This window comes from Phoca vitulina, unplaced genomic scaffold, assembly GCF_004348235.1.
Source record: "Phoca vitulina isolate PV1807 unplaced genomic scaffold, GSC_HSeal_1.0 scaffold9, whole genome shotgun sequence".
Classification (NCBI taxonomy): Eukaryota; Metazoa; Chordata; class Mammalia; order Carnivora; family Phocidae; genus Phoca; species Phoca vitulina.
The window spans coordinates 7,618,588-7,642,362 of NW_022589712.1; the positions used below are offsets into that span (position 1 = coordinate 7,618,588).

Genomic DNA, 23,775 nt, shown 5'->3' on the forward strand with positions numbered 1-23,775 from the left:
CTTTCTTTTTTTTTTTTTTTCAAAACCTGACATGTTTATTTTGCATAGTGGATGTGGTAATATCATAAAGTACAAACACAAACACTCGGCAGCATTCACTGTGCTCGATACAACTGCTTGCACATTCCTGTCACCTCTGAGTAGCAGACTCGCCGAGAGAATCCCAGCCAAGATGAACGAAAACCAAGAAAACAGCAGCTGTCATTACTATTTAATCCATGCAACTCACTAAGCAAGCAAAAAGTCCAAACATCTCCCCACTGCATACTCTAAAGACATTTATCTGTTCCCATGTAGCTTAAACAGAACAAAAATAAATAAATTTAATGAACTTAAACTACTTCTAATGAGTGAATTTTAAGTTTCCAGCCTCCAAAGACTGATGTTAACAGACTATGTCATTTCATCACTGTACTTTATATCCTTTCGGAATGAGGAAGTGATGGCAGAAAGGTTGAACCACAATCTTATCTTTGAGGACTACATGCAAAGAACATTTTAAATTACCCTAAAAAGAGCAGCTTAAAAACACTAACATACATTCATTTTTCACTACTCGCAACAATTAAAAAAAAAAAAAAATCCTCAATCCAAAATAAAAACAAGCCTATAGAATAGCACAGTAACTGCTAAATATTTTTAAACAGTCGTTGAAACAGACCTGCTTAATACTCAAGAGAGATGGTTCCCCAGCAGGCCTCTGTTCCAGTCTTAACTTCAGACACTCATGTATCACGTTCAGAAGGACTCGACAGAGCACCAGGAAAGCAGGCTCGAAGGAGGGTAAGTCCATGGACTTCAGCTCGTCCCACGACACAGTGCTGCACTTCTGCTCTGAGGAAGGTGGCGTCCTGGATAACTGCACATAATCGGAACCCCACATGGGGTCTGGAAATTCGGAAAACTATAACAAAAATTCAACAAAGGTTAAAAGAGCATACAAAAGAATGTCCTAAGGTCGTGGTTATAAACTATTATTCTCTATAGTTTGCTGATGATCTACAAAATCACAATTTTTCAGGTAAAATAATCTTTAGAATAATTCAACATTTTCAACATAGACCCAAGAAGTTCTAAAAGTAATAGAAAATCATAACAAGGACACCAAATTATAATATTTTTATCAAAAAAGCATAGTAGAAAAAGAATCAAGTTCTTCATTTGCATCAAACATTTTATCATCATACTTAAAATGATTAGAACACTTTATTTTTAAGGTTCTATATAGCATTATTCACAACTATCTCCAGACTGAGAAAACCAGAAATTACTGAAATTTGAGAAAAGATTACAAAACCAGGGAGCCATTTATGTAAACATAAAAACCAGTTGGTTCAACCAATTCTTCTGTCCGTTGCTCTCTTGAGCTACACCAAATGATGCTGATAGAAAACAATTCATAAAATTGAACTGGCTGGTCCCACTCAAATATCTGTTATTCAGCGTTCCTAGGAATCTCAGTGTTGCTCACCCTTTCTTATAGTTACCCTCTTCAGATGCCTTATGCTTTCCCTCATAAAATAGGGGATTTGGAGCTTTCCCCACTGTCCTTAGACCCCTGGCAACATCATCCTGACCAATCATATCCAAAGACCTTCCCTTCTCCTTTTATTGAGAAAACAGAGGCCAACAAAATTCAAAAACCTCAACTTCTCACCAATTTATTTTTTTTAAAGATTTTATTTATCCATTCCAGAGAGAGAGAGAGAGAGAGAGCAGGGGGAGGGACAAGCAGACTGCGCTGAGCGCAGAGCCTGACACAGGGCTCGATCTCAGGACCTTGACATCATGACCTGAGCCGAAACCAAGAGTCGGCCGCTTAACCAACCGAGCCATCATCCAGGCGCCCTTCAATTTCTCTTCAATTTAAAACATCACCAATTATAGGTGTTCTGCCTCCATGTCATTCATATCTATGCTCCCTGTCATTTAGTGAATTCTTAACTGCTCTCCTCTGCTCCTTTTATGCTCAATATATACTTCTGCATTTAAATTAATACATACTTCAGTTTCCCGTAACAGCCAAGAATTTTAAAAATGGTACATCATCTTTAAAATGTGATCAATGTGGTCAGGTCAGGGTTAAGACATGTCTGTTTAAAAGCTTTAGGCAGTAATAAATGCTTCTTTTCCTCTGGTGTAGAGAATGAGCTCAGGTCAAAGGTTTATTCAAAGCTCTACAAAATTCAGCGAACTTTCTCTGATAAAATTCTAAAGAATTCTTCTGGCATCGTCTAGAGCTCCAGCCCGCTCACCCATGCGCTACAGGCTCAGTGGGAAACAGAACAATCCCTACTTGTCCACAGTGAAGACAACATCGCCTAGGAGACCCCACAGGCAGACCCACGCTGCTGCGGAGGAAACGGGGTCCCACTGGTGGTGCATGCTGGTGACTCAATCCCTGTCCAAAGAGGAACAAATGTTAAAAAACTACTGAGCATGGAAGAGCAAACAGCAATTTTAACTAAGGAAACCAAGCTGAAGCATCAGAACAGCTGACACTCATTTAATGTGGGAAACAGGAGAGAACCATAAAATACTCTACTACACGACTGCACTGAAGTCCTCTGGAAAAAAATTTAACAAACCAAGATTTCTAAAACAAATTCAATAAAGACAGTGAAAATAGAATGGATGTGGTAAAAACTAACAACTCAGACATTAACTATAGAAATTATCACTACAACAAAGAGCAAAAGCAAAAGGAAGGGAAGTTTTGAGTGAAAAATAGAGACATGGAAGTCGGATCTAGGAGCTTCACGTGAGAATAACAAGAGTGTGGAAAAAACAGAAGGAAGAGATGGAGGAGAGCTTTTTGTACAGTCAAGATATCACTAATATGTGAAGAAGAAAGAAGAAACCTCCTTGGACACATAAGAACTCAAAGTACAGTTCATTTACCTTCACTAAAAAACTCCCTGAGGAAGTACAGTAGGGTCCAGTCAAATGAAAATTAAATCAGAATAAAGATCCAAAGACAAAAATACCCAAGGAAGTGAGAAACCACGAAGCTAGCAGCAGTTACGCAGGCAGATACAGCTCCATTAACAGTAACCTGGGGAGAGACTATAAACAACTCCTAGAAAGGAGTACTTGAATTTTTTTTTTAAAAAGGATACTGTAAGAAAAAAACCTGGATCTTAAATTCCCAATTATTTCAATAAAACACAAGAAGAGAGGAAGGGGGCAATAAAGTGCAAGATCAAGTGCAATTTCATCCGTTTATTATCACTTCCAGTGAGAAATACAGGATTAAATATGGTATAAAATCTGTGATCAACTCAGGAAAACTGAGCCGACTCAAGAGTAGAGACATCAATAAAAATGCAATGTAATTACATCATAACCCCACTGGCATTTTGTGGAGGTTAATAAAGTCATTCAATAAAATTCACGTGGAAGAAAGTAATGTGCAGAAGTAAAAACAGCCCAGAACTTTTTTAAAAGAATAAACGGGAAGAACTGCCGTACATGATGGCAAACCTTACTAATAAACCTACTTTATTTAAAATAGAAAAGTACTGTAAACAGATCAGCAGAGAAACATATCGAATTATCTATAATAAATACATAAAAAAGTAGGCAATAGTTGAAGTTGGAAAATGGATAACCCAATGTTAAAGAAAACTGAAAAATAATTACATCCGTACCTACCCCTGTAACTATAGTCATAATTTTTTAATTATGAGGCTATTTTAGAAATTCTTGCCTGATATGAGAAACTACAGGATGTATTAACATAAATACAAAAATATGTTTTGAACATATACATACAGAAAGACTCCAAATGTTAATACAGGTTTAATAACCTAAACACAGAGCTATACATTAGGTTAAGCCATATAAAATTGCCATTTTAGTCAGTCAAAAATGACCAAATATTGGCAATTTAGTACAACATAATAACAGGAATTCTGGAACGACAGTGGCGGCAGCTGGATTTCGATTTCCCTTAGCCCCCCCATAAGAACAGACAGAACAAGGACAACAATGTCAAAACTCCTTGAGACACATGTCCACTAAAACTACATGACAAGGTATCTCCATGAACTCCAAAGTAGAAGAGATGGGGGGAAGTGAACCATGCCAGACCCTGTGGTTATCAGCACTCGTGCAAGGGAAACACGGGGGATTAATAGGGTGTCTGATGGGCCCAAAGGGGCAAATTCCACAATCACTAATGACTACGCAATAGAAAGCTCACTGCTTCTCTTTGAGGACTTGAGTGAAACAGAAAGCAATTTGGGTACAAAGTCATGAGTGAGGTCAAGGGGTTGCAACAGGTTTGAAGGGGCTGAAGTGGCTTAGGCCTCCCAAACTCTTAAAACTATCAGCTAAAATCCCCTTTCCAGGACAAACCTGCTAGACTGAAATCCAACTGACCAGGAAAGTAGAGTAGAGGTAAAGAACAACAAGGTCCAGAAGTGGGAGGGGAACACACCAGAAGATCTCAAAAAAAGAGAACATGTGCTTTGGCAGTTCAGAAGAAGGAGCTCAAAGCTACAAACCCTAACACTTCTGAACTCTCTCTTTCCTTAATTTTCATGAACTTTAAGGAAAGAGAGAGTTCAGAGCAAAATGAGCAAAAGGACTGTGCTAGAATCCAATACAGGGTTATTAAGCGGAGAAATAACCCTAGAGACAATGAAAGCCTGCCAGAAAGACATGCCCACTAAACAGAGAGGACTGCAGCCCAATTTTCAAAAAAAACTAAAAGAAATTAAGAAAATCATAGAAAATATAAAAGAACAACATAAATTAGAATTAGAAAAACTCACAAATAAAGTGGTAGTACTCGAAAGGTAATTTTCTTAATTGAAAATCATTTTAGGGGCACCTGGGTGGTTTAGTCAGTTAAGCATCTGACTCTTGGTTTCGGCTCAAGTCATGATCTCAGGTTCATGAGACGGAGCCCCACATTGGGTTCCCCACTCAGCAGGGAGTCTGCTTCTCTCCCTCTCCCCCTGCTCCCGTGCTCTCTCTCTCTAAAATAAATAAATAAATCTTTAAAAAATCATTTTAAGAACAAAAAGCAAACTAGCAGGAACATGAGCACAAATAGAACAGATAATGGCTTCACATAAATAGGAGGTAAAAATGAAGACAATTTTATAAATCAAAAAGAAAAAAGAATGAATGAATGAATCTGAAATAAAGTGACAGAGAGGCAAAGTAGATCCAAAACACATACAGTAGTGGTTCCCAGAGAAGAAAACCAAACTAATGAAACAGAAAAGAGTTAAAACATTAAGAAATTCACTTGAAATTAAAAAAAAAAAAAACATAGAAAGCAAACAAAACCTGAAATCATATACTAAAAGGATACCACGTATTCAAAAATACCAATGTGGAGAAACCAACACCAGGTAAACTAGTGGAGTTTAAAGAAAAAAAAAAAAACAATCCTTTGGACATCCAGGTTATAAGTAAATAAATAAACAAGTTTCTACTTATAAGTAGAAACAAAAAAATCATATTGCCATGAGATTTTGCAACTGCAATGCTGCATGCCAAAAGACAATGAGTAATATATATTAAACTTACTCAAGGAAAGAAAATACAAGCCAAAGATTTTATGGCCAAATATACTTGCAAGAGTCAATTCTGCAAACTGTTAGGAAAATCCAAGAACTCAGAAAACACTGGTCTTATGAGCCCTTACCGAGGAATCTACTATGAACAAAATGACTCAGGAGGCTGTCAGAACAAGAGCCTGTCTAAATCTACATCTCTTATCTATCTACGTCTCTATGTCCACCTGTGGAAACACACACACACACTCCCGTAGGGCTAAAAGGAGGTGAGAACGTAAGGGAGAAAATTAGGTCCATAATGGCCATACTGCAGATACACCACAACTACCAAACCCCGGGAGAAAGCCGAGGGCATATGCAATATCATAGCATTTCACTGGAAGTAAAAGAAAATCACTTCAAATGAAAACCCAGATAAAAGAAAAGGACAATTCCAATATCCTCATGGTGGAGAACCAACAAATAACAACCAAAAAATGTTGGGGCAGGGGAGAGCAATAAGGGTACGAATATTAATATAACCTTAAGGGGTAAAAATAAAGTGGTCATATATTAAAAGTAAGTAAAGAAAATTGCATACACAGCTTATATTAAAAAATGGAAGAATAAAACAGCTTCTTTTAAAGCTCATGTTTATCAGGGAAACCAGATTCCCTTGAAAATATATTATTCCATAGATTTTCTCTTAAAACCAAGTATTTTACATAATTCTTGCAAAGTTAAGTTTAAAAAGCAATACCTAAAAATAAAAAAATAAAAGATCTATGAATGGAGAAATAAGATGTGGCGTATCCGCACAGTGGAGTATCACGCAGCCATCAAGAGGAATGAAGTACTGATAGACACTACAGAGTGGATGAGCCTTGAAGACATGATGCCAACTGAAAGCAGCCAGTCACAAAAGACCACATATATGATTCCATTTATATGAAATGTCCAGAACAGGCAAATATAAAGAAACAGAAAGCAGGTAAGTGGTTGCTCAGGGCTGAGAGGATGAGCAGAAGGACTGTGGAGGTGGCAGCTGAAGGGGACAGGGCTTCTCTTGGGAATGCTGAATATGTTCTAAAAATAGCCAGTGGTGGTGGTTATACAACTCTGAATATAGTAAAAACCACTGAAGTGAACACTTCAAAATGGTGAATTTCATGGTTTGTGAATTCTGTCTCAATAAAGCTGTTATTTTAAATACACAACCAAAAAAAGAAGAGATTCTAACTATATGTCTAGTTAGTGGCATAATCGTGAGAAGAATTATTCAGGTGTCTTGAAAAAACACAGTAATTTGGTGGTATATCCCAAAGGGTCTATCCCTAAGGATGGGGGGGGGAAACTTACACTTTTTCAGTAATCATATTGCTGATGGTACTATTCTGAGATTATTGTGTATGTATTCTGGAATATAGTCAGCATATTCTAATAATCTACTACTCTGATATTCTCATGCCATCATTCTGTTATCACCTCAAATTTTTTCAGTGTAGAAGAAAAGTCAAAAGAGATTTTAAAATCCTGATTTTGAATTGTCAGTATGAAATTGGGATGTATTTTTGTGTATTTCTGTGTGTTTTTTCTCCTGAAGAGAACTAAAACAACGATCGACCATTTCCGTTACAATGAGCAATGCCGGTACTGTAGTCCTTGAACACTACTTCCCAACAAAAGGAACAAGGATTCCCTGAAGATAAATCAAGATTCCCAATCTCAAGCAGATGTACAATACAAGCTTAAAACAGCTTCTTATATCAGCTATCGAAGTTATGAAACACTACTCACTAGGGCTGTGATAAAAGGACTTCAGCCAACTTGAATATGTTCCCATTGTCCAAAATGGGACAATGGGAACATCAATTATTATAATTACTTCAACGGATTACAATAATGATTTCGATGGGTTGAAAAATATTGGGGCGCCTGGGTGGCTCAGTTGGTTAAGCAACTGCCTTCGGCTCAGGTCATGATCCTGGAGTCCCTGGATCGAGTCCCGCGTCGGGCTCCCTGCTCGGCAGGGAGTCTGCTTCTCCCTCTCACCCTCCCCCCTCTCATGTGCTCTCTCTCATTCTCTCTCTCTCAAATAAATAAATAAAAAAAAAAAAATCTAAAAAAAAAAAAAAAGAAAAATATCAAACAGGTTTAAATTCATGAGTTCAAAATCATATTAATAAAAAAACACTAACTGGTCACCAATAAACCAACTCATTTTTTAAAAAAAGGGTAAAGAAAAGGGAACGACTCAAGCATATTCACCCTGTCACTTCTGTTCAATTATTCCACTGGGTGACCAAATAATGATTGAGGAAGGTTTCTCTTTGTAGCAATATCTACTTAATGCAGCTGATAATTAAGCTAATAAGAAGAAAAGAGAATTAGAAATATCACTTCTCAATCCTTACTGAAGTAAGCGATCTATGATCATTAGCTGCTAATGTCTCAAAGAGACATACATTATATGTGTCCCCATGAAGCAGTATTAACACCATCAATCAACCAATCAATCAAGAAATCCTGAATCTAATCAAGCCACTAGTTTTTACAGTCAGTTTACACAGAACACAGAGAAAAAGGAAACAAGCAAAAAGGACAACTGTAGGCACAGTCACAATTCAGACTGTAGGAGAATCTCTATAGGATAAAAGGTCCAGGTTCTTCAATAAATACATGGCAAAAAAAAAAAAAGGGAGGGGGAGCTACAGATTAAAAAAGACTTAAGAAATATAATGAACTGGGGACACCTGTGGGGCTCAGTCAGTTAAGCCTTAACTCATGGTTTCGGCTCAGGTCATGATCTCAGGCTGTGGGATCAATCCCCGTATCAGGCTCCGCGCTCAATGCGGAGTCTGCTTGAGATACCCTCTCCCTCTCTCTCTGCCCCTCCCCACCGCTCAAGAACTCTCTCTCTCTCTCAAATAAATACATAAATAAAATCTGTGGGGGGAAAAAATATAATGAACTCTTACCTTGTATGATTATTTGAAAACTGACTTAAATTGCACAATATTTTTTAAAGAAAGTCAAGATAACTATGACACAATCAAAATATGAACACTAATTTGATCTTTGATGATCAAGGGAGTTAATGCTATGTTTTAGGTGTGATAATGGTACTGTGGTACATTTCTAGAACAAGCCCAAATCCTTCAGAGAAACATCCTGAACTATTTAAGGATAAAATATGATGACACCTGAGGTTTTCTTCAAAGTGATGGAAGAAGGTGTCGAGTGGCTAGAGGTACTGACCATGAGTTGATAATCAGTGTGCTGGGATACAGATTCAAAGGGATTCATAATATTATTCTGTCTACTTTTGCACGGGTTTAATAATTTTCCATAACAAAAATTTTTGAAGTATGTAAAAATAAGGGGAAAAATATAGAAGGTTTTATAATCTCTGACTACACACAAAATAAGGTGATCAAGACTAAAATAAAAATTTTAAATTTCTATCTAGTGAAAAACATAAACAAGTTAAAGACAATTTACAGCCATAATAAAAAATGAATAATATCTATAAAATAAAAATAGCTCCAACAGGTCAACACTATAATAAAAAACCCAATAGAAAATGAACAAAATGAATAAAAGAAAATACAAAGAAGACATGCATGTGGCCTATAAACTTGACAACAGCTGAATGTCACTAAAAATGAAAAGAATTAAGATTAACATGAAATTATAGTTTTTACTGATCATGGTTGCAAAAATGAGGACAAATGGGATTTCTCCTACACCACTGGGTAAAGTATACATTAGTACAGCCATTCTGAAGACCAGCTTCGCAATATCTATCAAAGATTTAAATATGTATACCCAATGACCCCATATTTCCATTTCAATTAACCATTCTTACAAAACAATGAAGTTCATAAAGGGGAATGTGCACAGTATTTGTGGCTACACCACTTATAAAGGAAAAAAATTAAGTGCCCATTAAGAGTGAAATGGTTATAATCATTAGGGAAATGCAAATCAAAACCACAATAAGGGGGGCGCCTGGGTGGCACCGTCAGTTGAGCATCCGACTCTTGGTTTCAGCTCAGGTCATGATGTCAGGGTTGTGAGATTGGACCCCAAGCACACAGTCTGCTTGAGAATCTTTCCCTCTCCCTCTGCCCCTTTAGCTCATGCGTGCACTACTCTCTCTCTCAAAATGAATAAATAAATAAATAAATCTACACACACACACACACACACACACACACACAAAATAAGATATCACCTCACCCTCAGTGAATGGCTATTATCAAAAAGAAGTCACAAGTGTTGGTAAAGATGTGGAGAAAAGGAAATGTTTGTGCACTGTTGGTGGGAATGTAAACTGATGCAGCCACTATGGAAAACAGTACAGAAGTTCCTCAAAAATTAAAAACAGACCTACCGTATGATCTAGCAATTCCACTTCAGTGTATTTATCCAAAGAAAAGGAAAACACTAACGCAAAAAGAAATGTGCACCCGCCGTGTTCACTGCAGCATTATGTACGGTAGGCAAGATACGGAAAAACCTAAGTGTCTATCGATGGTGTGAGATTTTACATGTACATAAAAAGGAAGCTTACTCAGTCACCGAAAAAAGAAGGAAATCCTGCCATTTGTGACAAGGATGGATCTTGAGGACATTTTGCTAAGTGAAATAAGTCAGACAGAGAAAGACAAATACCATATGATACTACCTGTAGGTGAAATCTAAAAACAAAATAAAACAAAACTGAACTCAGAGATACAGAGAGCAGACTGACGGTTGCCAGAGGCAGACGGTGGGATTTAAAGAAAAGAGTAAAATGATTCATTCCTATGATGGCATCCCATGTAGTAGTTAATTGGAACTGAAGTAGAGCTACATATACCAATATGGGGACTAATCCAAAGAAAAGAGTGGGGAGCGGGGTGGGGAACAACCCTATCAGTCATAGAATAAATACAGCATTATCACTTTTAAAAAAGAGAGCACTAGTCATGATGAGCACTGGGTGTGGAAGTGCTGAATCACTATATGGTACACCTGACACTAACATTACACTGTATGTTAACTAACGGGAATTTAAATGAAAACTTTTTAAAAAATTACCTGTATTACATAACAAAGATATGTATTTATATAAGCACAAAAAAGTGTGAAAGATGCAAACCAAAGAATTACTACTCTGAGCCAGACTACAAGATAAGCAGCAACTTTGTTTCTTTATATACACATTCAATAAATAAGTAAAAAAAAAAAGAAAGTGTATTGTTTTATAAAATAAAGGAACAGATCAAAATACAGTTGACCCTTGAACAGCACAAGTTTGAACTATGTGGGTCCACTTAGACGTGGATTTTTTTTTATAAAATACAGTACAGTACTGTGAATGTATCTTCTCTTATGATTTTCTCAATAACATTTTTTTCTCTTGCTTACTTTATTATAATATATAGTACATGTAACATATAAAATATATGCTAATTGACTGTTAAGGTTATCAACAAGGCTTCCAGTCAACAGGAGGCTATTAGTAGTTAAGTTGTGGGGAAGTCAAACATCATACACATATTTTCAACGGTGCAAGGGATCAGCACATCTAACCCCCGTGTTGTTCAAGGATCAACTTTTTGTTACCCTTCAAAAGTTTCTATGATTCTACACCAGGGGTCGTATCACAAACTGAAATGCCTACAGGGCCAGGTGGGTGATGTCAATGGGGGGCTAGGGAAGGGTGACGGTAAGAGAGAAAGAAACAACGGGCACTGTGGTCCATCGGAGCCCGCCAGATGCTATCATGTGGGAATGTGGGCCCAGGGTTGACAGACTTCCTCTCAGTATTTTAAGGAAAGCAAAAAAATCCAGAATTTCACGTGAAATCTTATTTTCAAATGCTAGCCATTACGTCAAAAAATACCCAAGCACTAGGTGGGACAAAATACGACTTCAAGGGGCAGCATACTGTAATGGTGAAGAGCACAGATTTATAGGCAGTTCTGCGTTCGCACCCTGGCTCTGCCCCACGGGATACACCCAACCGTGACCACGTCACTTGACCGACCCGCCTCCACACAGCAAGTACTCAGTTAATGCTAGCTACTAGTCTCGCTGCTGCTGTGCTGTCTTCACGGGATGCAGTTCTCCGCTGCGAGCTGTGAGCTCTGTCCTCTGATCGTCTCCGTCTTACATCAGGTTTGACTCCGTTGGCTCACTGCAGTCAAAAATAACACAGAACAACTTCCTATTTCCCCTCAAGTAAGTGTGCTTTTAGAAAACAGAAAACCTAGGGGCACCTGGGTGGCTCAGTCATTAAGCGTCTGCCTTCGGCTCAGGTCGTGGTCCCAGGGTCCTGGGATCGAGCCCCGCATCGGGCTCCCTGCTCAGCGGGAAGCCTGCTTCTCCCTCTCCCACTCCCCCTGCTTGTGCTTCCTCTCTCGCTGTGTCTCTCTCTGTCAAATAAATAAATAAAATCTTAAAAAAAAAAAAAAAAAAGGAAACAGAAAACCTAAAGGCAAATGAGCAAGAATGTGCTTATCAGCTTGCCACTTACTCAATGACAAAGTCCGTGTAACTTTACTAATGAAATCAGACAGGTGATGACTGAAGCAAATAAAACAATTAACTATAATAACTGTATTAATGAACACTAATCTGAAAGGCGGGGGTGGGCGAGTGCTGTAGCCTACTTAGTGTTTCCAATGGGCTTACCCAGAATTGCACTGGTGCTGGTCCAGCTACAGAGGAAGCACGTTGGAGGTCTGTTAAGAATGGCAGCGCTCACGTCCCACCCCAAGAGACTCTGATTTGCCCTATATCCAAAGAGGACATTAGGTACATGAATTTTCAAAAGCTCCCTGGATAATGCTGGTGCGCAGCCAGGTTTGGACACCATTAGCACAGTTTAAAGTCTGGTATCCCAGAATCCTGGATTTGAATTCCTCCAACAATCTACAGCTCCTGTGATTTGGGGCAAGTTACCTACTCTCCTTATTTGAAAGATAGAGAATTAACACCACCACTTCATTTTGTTGTTGTGCCTAGCATGCGGAAGACTTGATAAATGGTGACTGTTGTTAATTTTATATCCTAGTTTCTACAGCCGTTGTCCACTCTGAATACAGAAGGCAACCTCTTCAGGGTTTGTTGCGCTTACAGGAAAAAATTAGCATGATTATTCTTGGATCATAAAACAAACAATATTTTATTGGCCATTAAACTTATAATAATCACATCATCATTTCTAATTCAAAGGAAAGTAATTTATAAAATAACCAAAACTTTTCCTTAGGATCTGAGGTAATATGCATGATAACATGCAATCAGTCAGGCAACTATACTTTTTTATACACTACATTAAGTAAAAATTTTATCTGCCTCTTCTTCTGAAAATGTATAAATTTCGTATGGTAAAGCTAAAAGGAAGGAGCATAAAATAACCATATCACAACCTATGGCTCAAATATTTTATGGGTATTTAACATTTTAAATGCACAAAACCCAAAGGACTGTACAACACAAAAAGTAAACTTTATGGCAAACTTAAAAAAATCAACTAGAACACTGGGGAATCCCAGGACGGAATGCAGACTGAGATTAAGTGAACCACTATATTACAAATGAATGATATGACCTCACTGAAGAGGGTGAAGGAAAAAGGTGCTGACCTAGCTAACTCTGGAAAATTCTGTGGTGACTCTCTAAGACTAAAGATAAAAAGAACTGTACTGAAATGCTATACTCTAGTTGCCAAATTTATTCCTCACAGGGGTCCCGGTTAGCAATTCTGAAACTACTTTACGTGTATACTCTGGCTGCACAAATATGTAAATAACTGTAGTAATGGGAGCCAGGTTTCTCACCACAAGAGAAAAAATTACAAATAAGCAGGAGAGGAAGACTAGGATGAAATTGGTGATGCTGGCTTAGGCCTGAGACATCAGTGTGAACTCATGTTTATTTCTCACAGATAGACAGACAGATGGGTAAGCAAGGAGAATCGATAGAGAAGTAACTATCGAGCTGTGCATACACAATGGGTGAAAGACATTCCTATATTTTCTAACTCTACCACTGAATGGTCCTGGAAGCAATAACACCCCAACAGTAACATCCAGTGCCCAGATCTTCATTTCTAAATAACATCCTCCAATAAAACGAACCAGAGCTCCTCGGGGAAATGGCTGATTTCAGGAGTGCAACAGGAAAAATAAAGGATGATGCCATAGAGTAAGAAACTGCTCAAAAAGCAAAACAATACAAAAAAAGATGCAGGCATGTCAAAAGGACACAGAAGCCAACTGGAAGAGTTACAGTAGCTAAAGAAGGAACAATTTGAGCAACAAAATAAAGAACAATACTACTGGATTATAACCCAAAGAAAAAATAAATATTTATGACTTCCCACTGAGATAAATAAATGGGAGGGAAGAGGTAAATCTTTCATACAGAAAAATTCCAAATACTACATGTAGATACTTCCTACTCCTAGAGGTGGAGACTCATTGCCCTCCCCGTGAACGTGGGCTGCATCTAGTAACTCACATCCAAGAGTACAGCAGGGAAAGGGAAAACTGATAACTTGTGGAGGAACCCCGCAGACAACACCTTCACCGAGGAACCCAGGTTAACATCACCAGGGACAATACAATGCCATGGGGAGCGCTTCAACTCTGTGGCATTTCTGCCCAGCCCAAGCCCCCAGTCTCATCTTGATAAAACACCGGACAAACCCAAATTCAGAGACTGTTCTACAAGCCGTCCAGATCGCGAAACCAAGGGAAGACTGAGCAACTACACAGATCAGAGGAGACTGAGAAGACACGACTAAGAGCAAGGTGGCGTCCTTGACTGGGTCCTGGAACAGAAAGGGGACAGTAGCACAAAAACAGAAATCCAAATAATGCCCACAGTTTAGTTAACAGTATCTTACACCAATGTTAATATACTAATTTTGACAAATAGCAAAGTAAAGTAAGATGCCAGTATTAGAGGAAGCTGCATAAGGAACATATGAAAACTCTGTACTATCTTTGCAAGTTTTCCAAAAATCCAGAATCATCCCAAGATTACAAGTTTTTAAATTTAAAGATTTTAAAATATAATAAAATTTTAGAGAAAAATTGCTTTATAAAAGCATGTTTATAAGCCAAGGGGAATTAAATATAAGATCATATGTTATTTATAAACACTAATCACAAGTAACTTAATCATAAAGCATAAAAATATAAAGATATAGACAAGAAATCCTTCAACTATATTCATTACTATTATCACATAAGCCAAAAAAACATTGCAACATAGAAGATATGTATTGGGTACATTCTGTGGTGCCCACTGGTCAAGACGCTTCTATCAAGAATGAAAATAAAACTGTCTTTAAACCTAAAGCCTATACACTGCTTAAAACGTATGTCCTTCAAATGCAGGAGTATTTGGCAGAAATTAAAAGGTTAAATACATTTTAAAAATAAACATATAGAATAATCTGGCCCATATTGACTTACAGTTAGCTTCAAAAGAAAAAAAAATTAACAAAGCTTCTAAAAATTAATAGTTTATATTTGGCTTCTATAGTATTTTACCATTTATACAAATACCTTTTTAAAGCCTCACAACAACCCTGTGAGGTAGGTAGGAATGTATTATAGCCATTTTACAGATGCGATGATTTAGGATCAGAAAGATTAAGTCATTTACAAAGCCATGTGGTGAGAAAGACCCACACCAAGGAATGGAATCCAGCTACTTGATTTCAAAAACTGTGGCTCTTTCTCCAACATACTTAGTCAAAGACTAAAACCCAGAAGGAAGTCTACATACATTCATATACATACACACACATACACCTCCCCTTCCAGAAATTATGTTCCTGAAATGGAAATAAAAATAAGTCTTACTTTCCCACTGAGTTCATTATAATGTTGAAGCCTCATCTTTTATTAGTTTGGACTGAAATTCTACTTCAGCTCTTGGTTACTCTTTTGTTATCTGACAAACACAACATTTTATAAAACAAAACTTCAAACAGGGGCTTCTGTACTTCATTTTTGTTTTGAAAAGCAAACAATCTGCAAGTAATTCTAACAGTCTTTAATTTACACACTTTATGAGCTTTGAATTTGTATGACTCTTCTTTTCTATAAGGATAACCTTTGCAGTTAAATCTCAACTGGTCAAACCGAAGGAATACAACATTGACAGGAATTCAAAAGTATGGGCTACCATAGTTCATCATCTGTTTTCAACTTGAGTTCTAATAGAAAATGTAGTGCACTCATTCCCAATCTTCTTCTTGTTCCAACACATCTAAGGGATGCAAAGCTCTACCATTAGTAGGGACAGTTCATTGTCACAAATGGTTCTCAGGGAACAGGAAAAGAATTTGGGGTTGGGAGTTTAAAGCAGTTTTAAGAAGCCCCCACATGCCTCCCAGGGCCTTTATCATGAGTCCCTCTCTCTCATGAAATCTACTGAATCAGAGATAAGGTAATACTGCCAGAGATGTTTCATTCATATTACTTCAAAAATAGTGTTTCACAATAAAAATCAATCATCGACCCTGTCTTGCCCACATGTGTCCTCCCTGGAACTGAACCACTCCAGCCAAAAACCTAGATCAAAGTAAGTCATTCACCATCTGAAGTATACGGCAGATCCGTATTCCGTATCTAGTTTTGTTCGACTGATCTTGAAACCTGCACTATAAAAAAAAATCGTATACAGTAGTTATTTTGGACTAAACGGGAAAACAGTCATTTGCTTTAATAAAAAGATGTACATAAAAAATCATTCAGAGTTAAAATACTGTTCAAAGAAGATCTCATTGATCCCAGGGTCCTGGGAACAAATCCTGAATCGGACACCCTGATCAGCAGGGAGTCTGCTTCTCTCTCTGCCTCTGCCCCTCCCCCCTGCTCATGTGCTCTCTTTCTCTCTCTCAAGTAAATAAAAAAATCTTAAGGAAAAAAAACAGGATCTCATATATAAATTCACTTTTAAGACTTGTAATTAAAATAATACTCAAAGTAAACTAACTTCTTATTGCTACAAAGTACAGATTCCTTTTGCAAACATCTTTCTGTATGATGTGAATGTCTGACCCGGTTCTCCTAGGGTTCATGGTCTAGTTCATGAAAAATAAAAATCTTATGAACTGAGGTTCTCTTCCAGTGTTTCCCATCATAAAGAAAATGCCTTCGATTGTATCACCTCTCACTCCAAAGCCAGCCAGACTGTGCAGTAAACTGAAATTTAAAAAATAAAAATAAAAGGTACACGTATGTATGTAAATAACTACTAAAATTGAAAATGACAACCAGAGACAGGTATAAAGGAACTCAAAGATCTGGGTGCTTTTGCTTTTAGCCAGATGAACATGCAAACTCACCACAAGAGAAAAATTGCTCTTCTTCCTCTCAAAAACGGTATCCAACAGTGTCCCCCTTTCTAGTTTGACCACCCTTAACAGTAAAGAATTTCTGAGACATGAAGCTATCAAAACAAAATTTGCACTGTTTTCAAACTGCTTTTTCTAGGAGGCATATTCCTCTCACAGAAATCTTCACATATCAAAATGTGGATTTGATAACTAAGACTTTCCTTAAAATTCTATCATCTATGCTAATCGTTAACTTTGCCAAATAAGATCATTTGATCATTCGGGGCGCCTGGGTGGCTCAGTCGTTAAGCGTCTGCCTTCGGCTCAGGTCATGATCCCAGGGTCCTGGGATCGAGCCCCGCATCGGGCTCCCTGCTCGGTGGGAAGCCTGCTTCTCCCTCTCCCACTCCCCCTGCTTGTGTTCCCTCTCTCGCTGTCTCTCTCTCTGTCAAATAAATAAATAAAATCTTTAAAAAAAAAAAAAAAGATCATTTGATCATTCTTACATTCTTACATTTCTCTACAACTCACAGCTCTTTTGGCTAAAATCATGTGTAGTATCTGTTTTTATTGGTTTAAAATACAGTGGCCAAAAACTGGACATGCTACTCAAAAAGGGAACAAGCTATTGCAAAGAATAGAGAAAGAACCGTATCCATGACCCTGGATGCCATATTCATTTAAAAATATTTTAGCATCATGTTGGCTTTTTACTGACTCATATTCAGCCTGTGGTCACCCATGATTGTGGCTTTCTTCCCTCTTTATTTATACCTAGCCTGTCCTCTCCATCCTATATTTATATGGCTGGATTTTTTTCCTCCACACACCACCTTACACTTAATTCACTAAACTTCATACAGTTTTCATAGATCCATTTCCGCATTTATCACAGTGCTTTACAGAAATGTTTAAATCTGCAAGTTACAGTAACTACCACTTACACCTTAAAAATATCAAAACTACGAAAGGACGTAATAACCACCACAGCACACTGTAAGAATGGAACTGAGGACAAGACCATACTAACGCCTACCAGAAACCTACCTCCACTGGACGGTCACTCTTTACCAGGGCTACGCGTGCCCTCTGCAAGGAACCGTCCATCAGCTTGTGAAGTCTTAAAATTAACTTTCTTAACCCCATTTGCTTCAGTGCTTTGTCTACAAATGGTCTATAAATAGAAGTCAGACAATGTCTACTAAAGCCTGCTTCTGTACTGCAGTCTGGTGCTCCCCAGCCAACAGGGTCGTCCTCAGACTCAAGCCTCTCAAGCTTCTTAGGCACGCAATCCTGCGAATGGACGTTGAAACTGCTGTCAGTGGGCTCTGTGGCTTCCAGTGCCCTTGGACCTGAGAGCTGTTCTTCTTCACTCTCATCCGCGCTACTTTCCAGCTCTTTCAAGTCCCCTTCTGTGTCATCACCCTCATCTTCTGGCTCATTGCCTTTGGATGATCGAGGAGAAGGGATTTCAAACACTGGCCAGCCAATGTCTGATAAATTCTTGATGCCCAAAACAGTGCCCATAATCCTTAACTTCTGATTTAAGTCCTTTGTGATGTTTAACCACAAACAGAGTGCCTGCACCCTGTCCTGGAAGTCTTTTGCAGCATATTTTTCATAGTCCTTCTGAAGAGCCTGCAACGATGGATAAAGTGCTTCTATGTACTCCAGCAACTCCATTATCCGCTTTACCTGCTCAAACGACACCCTCTGGCGTTGGAGATGCTCATGATATGCTGAATAACCCACCATATTTGTTCCATGAGGGGCTCTGCACTGCCCTTCTACTGAAGTACCATTAAAACTAGCTCCATTTCTAACAAAGGCAAAGCTCCCATAATTAACTTTGAAAGTAAGGATTTCGTTGATAATATCTGGGATGGCTTGACGGGCTGTATATAAAAAGAGGTCCTGGTCATTAATGGTCCGTCCTGCATGCCAGGCTTGTAGCTCTAACCAGATCAGTTCATTAGATCGGTTAAACCAGAAAGCAGACGTATTTTCCTGTCCTCTTTGCTCCCTGTCCTTCTTCTTGGAGACTGAGGTAAGCTTTAGCAGAAGTCGTAAAGTCTCAAAAAACTTTAAGCGATCTGCTGGACAGTCAGTCCTAGAAGTCTGGCGTGCAGTTCTGGCTATAGGCATGGGCACGGATACCGGAAGCTTAGCGTTGCTGCAGCCAAGACTGAGGTAAGGCTTATTAAGATCCACATCTGGAATTGATTTTTTGGGCAAAGACCCACCCACTGAGTCCAACATGAACGAGCACTGCACATTTTTCTTATGATCACGCTCTGTTGTCCTAAGAGCTGCTCGGATCTTCTTCTCCTGCTTATAGCTGTATTCTTCCACATTCTCCACAGTTTTCCCAGTGTCTTTGTGGGGAGGCTGGTTTGGTGCATTCATTTTTTCTATTAAAAAGAAATAAACAGATCATTGTGTTAACTCTAAAACATGAAGCTACTCTCAATATCTTCAATAAAACTGATATTCACATATACTTATTTTTCAAGCTGTTACTGGAGAAAAAGATCATAACCATATGCTGAAAATTAAAAGATTCAAAATATACACATTTCTCTCTAAATTTCCAAAAAGATTTTATCCATTTTCCCTGCTTTATTATACTTGCTATGCTCTCTAATATTCTCCACTACAAATCTAAAACAAGCCATTCCTCTACACTAGAAATGCAGTTACCCGAACTCACCACAAGTTAATCGCCTTGGACTTAAGAAGGGAAAAGCAGCACAGCAGACCTGATAGAACCATGATTTAGAAAACATATCCAGGCACCTGAGTGGCTCAGTCGGTTAAGCGCCTGCCTTCGGCTCAGGTCATGATCCCAGGGTCCTGGGATCGAGCCCCGCATCAGGCTCCCTGCTCAGCAGGAGGCCTGCTTCTCCCTCTCCCACTCCCCCTGCTCATGTTCCCTCTCTCACTGTCTTTGTCTCTGTCAAATAAATAAATAAATAAATAAATATCTTAAAAAAAAAAACCAAAAACAAAAACACAACACATCCCATCCCTGCCTCCGCGGTGAACTGAACTTACTAACTTGGAGCAGACCGCGTTAAGTTTCCTGGGTCACTTTTTTTTTTTTAAGAGTTTATTTATTTGACAGAGAGACAGAGCACAAGTAGGCAGAGCAGAAGGCAGAGGGAGAGGGAGAAGCAGGCTCTCCGCTGAGCGGGGAGCCCGACATGGGGCTCATCCCAGGACCCTGGGATTACGACCTGAGCCGAAAGCAGACGCTTAACTGACTGAGCCACCCAGACACCCCTCCTGGGTCACTTCTCTCATTAGTAAAATGAAATAGACTGAGCAAAGAATCTTTAAGCACTTTCAGATTATTCTCATAAAAAAATGAAAGACAGATAATAGGTAAAAATGTTAATTTACTCTACTCCTTGGTTTCTTCTTTCCCACAAATGAACAATAATAACATTTTAAATTTAGCATTAACAAAACTGAAGACATACAGAATAATTCAGTACCATTTGCCTCAACTGGCATATAAAATCATTCAAAATTAAAGCAAAGAAAGTAAGTATCACACTTTCTCGTCAAACAATTATAGAAAGTGCTATTAATTTTCCTCCCAAGCTTTGAAATGAACACACACCCCCCTTCCTTCCTGTTTGGCATTTCTGCCACTATTAACCACCTCTGCCTTACCGAAATCCCTTCATCCTGTTGCTTTCTAGATAAAACAGTCTCTGGGTTCTTTTCTACTTCCCAAGTCACTCCTTTTTAAATTTCCTCCTTGGAACCTGGCTCACTCCAGAAAACGCTGTTTCTCAGAGTTCCACTCTTCGATCTCCTCTGCCTTACTTTCCCCCTCCCTGCGTAATCTTCGCTTCCACTTCATATACGGCTAATGGCCAAACCTAAAACCCCATTCCAGTCTCCCCTCCACACCCAAGATATACTTCGTGTCACTGAATCCAGGTCACACATTCTGTATTTTAACATCTCTGAAATTAAAATATGTTTTATAACTGATGATATGATTAAGTTTTAGAAACATACTCACTAATACGTTTTACTTTTTCTTTTATATATATAAAATATATATATTATAACACACACACACAACATAAGTAACAAATAGTTTTTTAAATCCTGTATCTAAATATCAAGAAGTATAAAAAAGGGCTCTTTCAGTAAATAAAAAATAAAAATTCTAAGTATAAAAACACACTGTGTCGGGGCACCTGGGTGGCTCAGTCAGTTAAGCGTCTGCCTTCAGCTCAGGTCATGATCTCAGGATCCTGGGATCGAGCCCCGCATCGGGCTTCCTGCTCAGTGGGGAGCCTGCTTCTCCCTCTCCCACTCTCCCTGCTTGTGCTCTCTCTCTTGCTCTCTCTCTCAAATAAAAAAAAAAAAAAATTTTTTTAAAAATCACACTGTGTCATCAATTGTAACAAGCATTTTTTTTCTTAAAATATATTATAGTATGCCTTAGATGTGGTGAAATAGGGTATATTTATATGGGTTACAAACTAATATACGCAAAATCAATTCACTAAAGAAATCCTGTTTAAAACCAATTTACCGGGGCACCTGGGTGGCGTAGTCTTTAAGCGTCGGCCTTCAACTCAGGTCATGATCCCAGGGTCCTGGGATCGAGCCCCGCATCGGGCTCCCTGCTCGGTGGGAAGCCTGCTTCTCCCTCTCCCACTCCCCCTGCTTGTGTTCCCTCTCTCGCTGTGTCTCTCTCTGTCAAATAAATAAATAAAAATCTTTAAAAAAAATAAAAAATAAAAATAAATAAATAAAACCAATTTACCTTCTAATCAATTTAAATTAAAATAGTTTTAAAAGAAGAATTTTAGGGGCACCTGGGTAGCTCAGTCAGTTAAGCATCTGACTCTTGATTTCTGCTCAGGTCATGATCTTAGGGTCATGAGACTGAGCCCCATATTGGGTTCCCACTCTGGGCATACAGCCTGCTTAGGATTCTGTTTCTCCCTCTCCCCCTGCCCCTTCCCCTCCCCTACAGGCATGCATGCACACTAATTTCCTTTATGGTCCATCAAAAAGGATTTTATCTGCCTATAGGGATTTTTGCTACATTTTAATATAAAAACGGCTATTATTACTTTTTAATTACCAATATTTTTAAATGATCGAATTTTTATCTGTAGTTTTAATCTATCTTACTTCTTTAAAAAAAAAAAAAAAGATTTTATTTACTTATTTGACAGAGGGAGACACAGCTAGAGAGGGAACACAAGCAGGGGGAGTGGGAGAGGAAGAAGCAGGCTTCCCACCGAGCAGGGAGCCTGATGCGGGGCTTGATCCCAGGATGCTGGGATCATGACCTGAGCCGAAGGCAGATACTTAACGACTGAGCCACCCAGGCGCCCCATAATCTATCTTATTTCTAAAGGTCTTAAAACATTTTATGCAATCCATTCAAAAAAATTTCTTCATAATTTTGTTTCTAGCTACAAATGCCTATCAATATTCATTTATAAAAAATTTGCCCAAGCCCGGCCTTTGTCTCCTCTTCAATGTTTTCTCTGTGTTCTTCATACCTTTATTGACATAGCACATACATACCATTCATCTCTACTTGGTAAAACAATGGTTATTTGAAAGCAAAGCTAACAAGTGCTTCCAAATTTAACTCCACTATATTTTATTTTTCAAGATAGGAACTGATACTATACTTTGTCACTGTGAAACACAAAATGACATACATGGTATCACTGTTTAAGGCTAGAGGTAAAGATAATGAGTTTAGTTTTTAATACACTAAATTTGAGGGGTCTATGGGACAGCTATGTTGGTGATATCTGTAGGTAAGTAATGTGGGTCTTGAGCTCAGGAGAGAAATCCAAAGATACAGATTTGGAAGTCATCAGTATATACACACGTTATTTAATACCAGGAGAATAGAATACATAAGAACATCCAAGAAACGTGTACAGAAGAGAAGCAATGCAGACCTAGAAGAGAATGCTGTATTGGTACATACATCCAAATAAATGGTTTTGAATCAAAGAAACCAAATATTTATGCAACAAAAAAACAATTTTTTTAGCTTAGGATTTAGGATCCTAACAAAACTTTATAAAATGATATAGAGTAACATTCTTGATAATGGCCAGAGAATGTTTGCATACCATTTATAATTTGAAAGTAATAGTGAACAGTGAAAACGTATTACTTGGCTTATATAACTCATAAATGTTCTTCTAATCCATGATTTAAAGATTCTAAGGAAAACAAAAGGTTAACTGAGAGTAGCTAGGATAGTTTTTCTTAACTCCAGAAGACTGGGCTATAAACATTATGCCCAAAACTATGCTATATTTTCTAGGAAGCTAATATTCAAAGCATGAAAATATTAAAAGATAAAACTTCTCAGCCTTGATCTTTATTTCAATAATTAAAAGGACTCAACAGGGAAAAAAAATGCCATAGTCCCATTTTTCAGTATAAGAAGAATCAAATTTTAGTAGCCTAAGAAACTAATTTTTGCAGATTACATACAAATCTTGTTAAGCTTACCTCATAGCATACAAAATGGTATATTATACAATTTTTAAAAATTTTGTGTTTACATAAAGCAATGGCTTATTTGGATTTACAATGTGTGTAAAGAAAAGCAAATAGGGAAAGGCACAAGATGGAACATAAGAGTTGTTTTTTTTTTTTTTTTCAAAACAAAAAATCAAGTTGGTTTTGAAAAAAATACACAAATGGAAACTGATACATCATCGTGTTTTAAAATGATGTAATTTAAACTTTTAAAATAGACTAAATCCCTAGTCTAGCTACCATGAAAAAAAATCAATCTATTTATTTTATCAGTAGCTATACTTTTCAAATAATATATTTGTGATGGACAAAGGAAACACAAGAGTATTTCCTAGCAATCAGTGACCAGGTAGTCCT

At 38.0% G+C, this 23,775-nt stretch overlaps 1 protein-coding gene across 1 annotated transcript in view; it reads right to left on the reverse strand.

Moving 5' to 3' along the window:
- Positions 1-23,775, reverse strand: part of MAP3K4 (mitogen-activated protein kinase kinase kinase 4) — a 76,747-nt gene that overhangs the window by 43,285 nt on the left and 9,687 nt on the right. Inside the window, exons 3-4 of the mRNA XM_032408242.1 lie at positions 17,914-19,277; positions 662-904 (exon numbers count right to left, since the gene is read on the reverse strand). Coding sequence (XP_032264133.1) covers positions 662-904; positions 17,914-19,277 — 1,607 coding nt within the window. The remainder of the gene's footprint in view (positions 1-661; positions 905-17,913; positions 19,278-23,775) is intronic.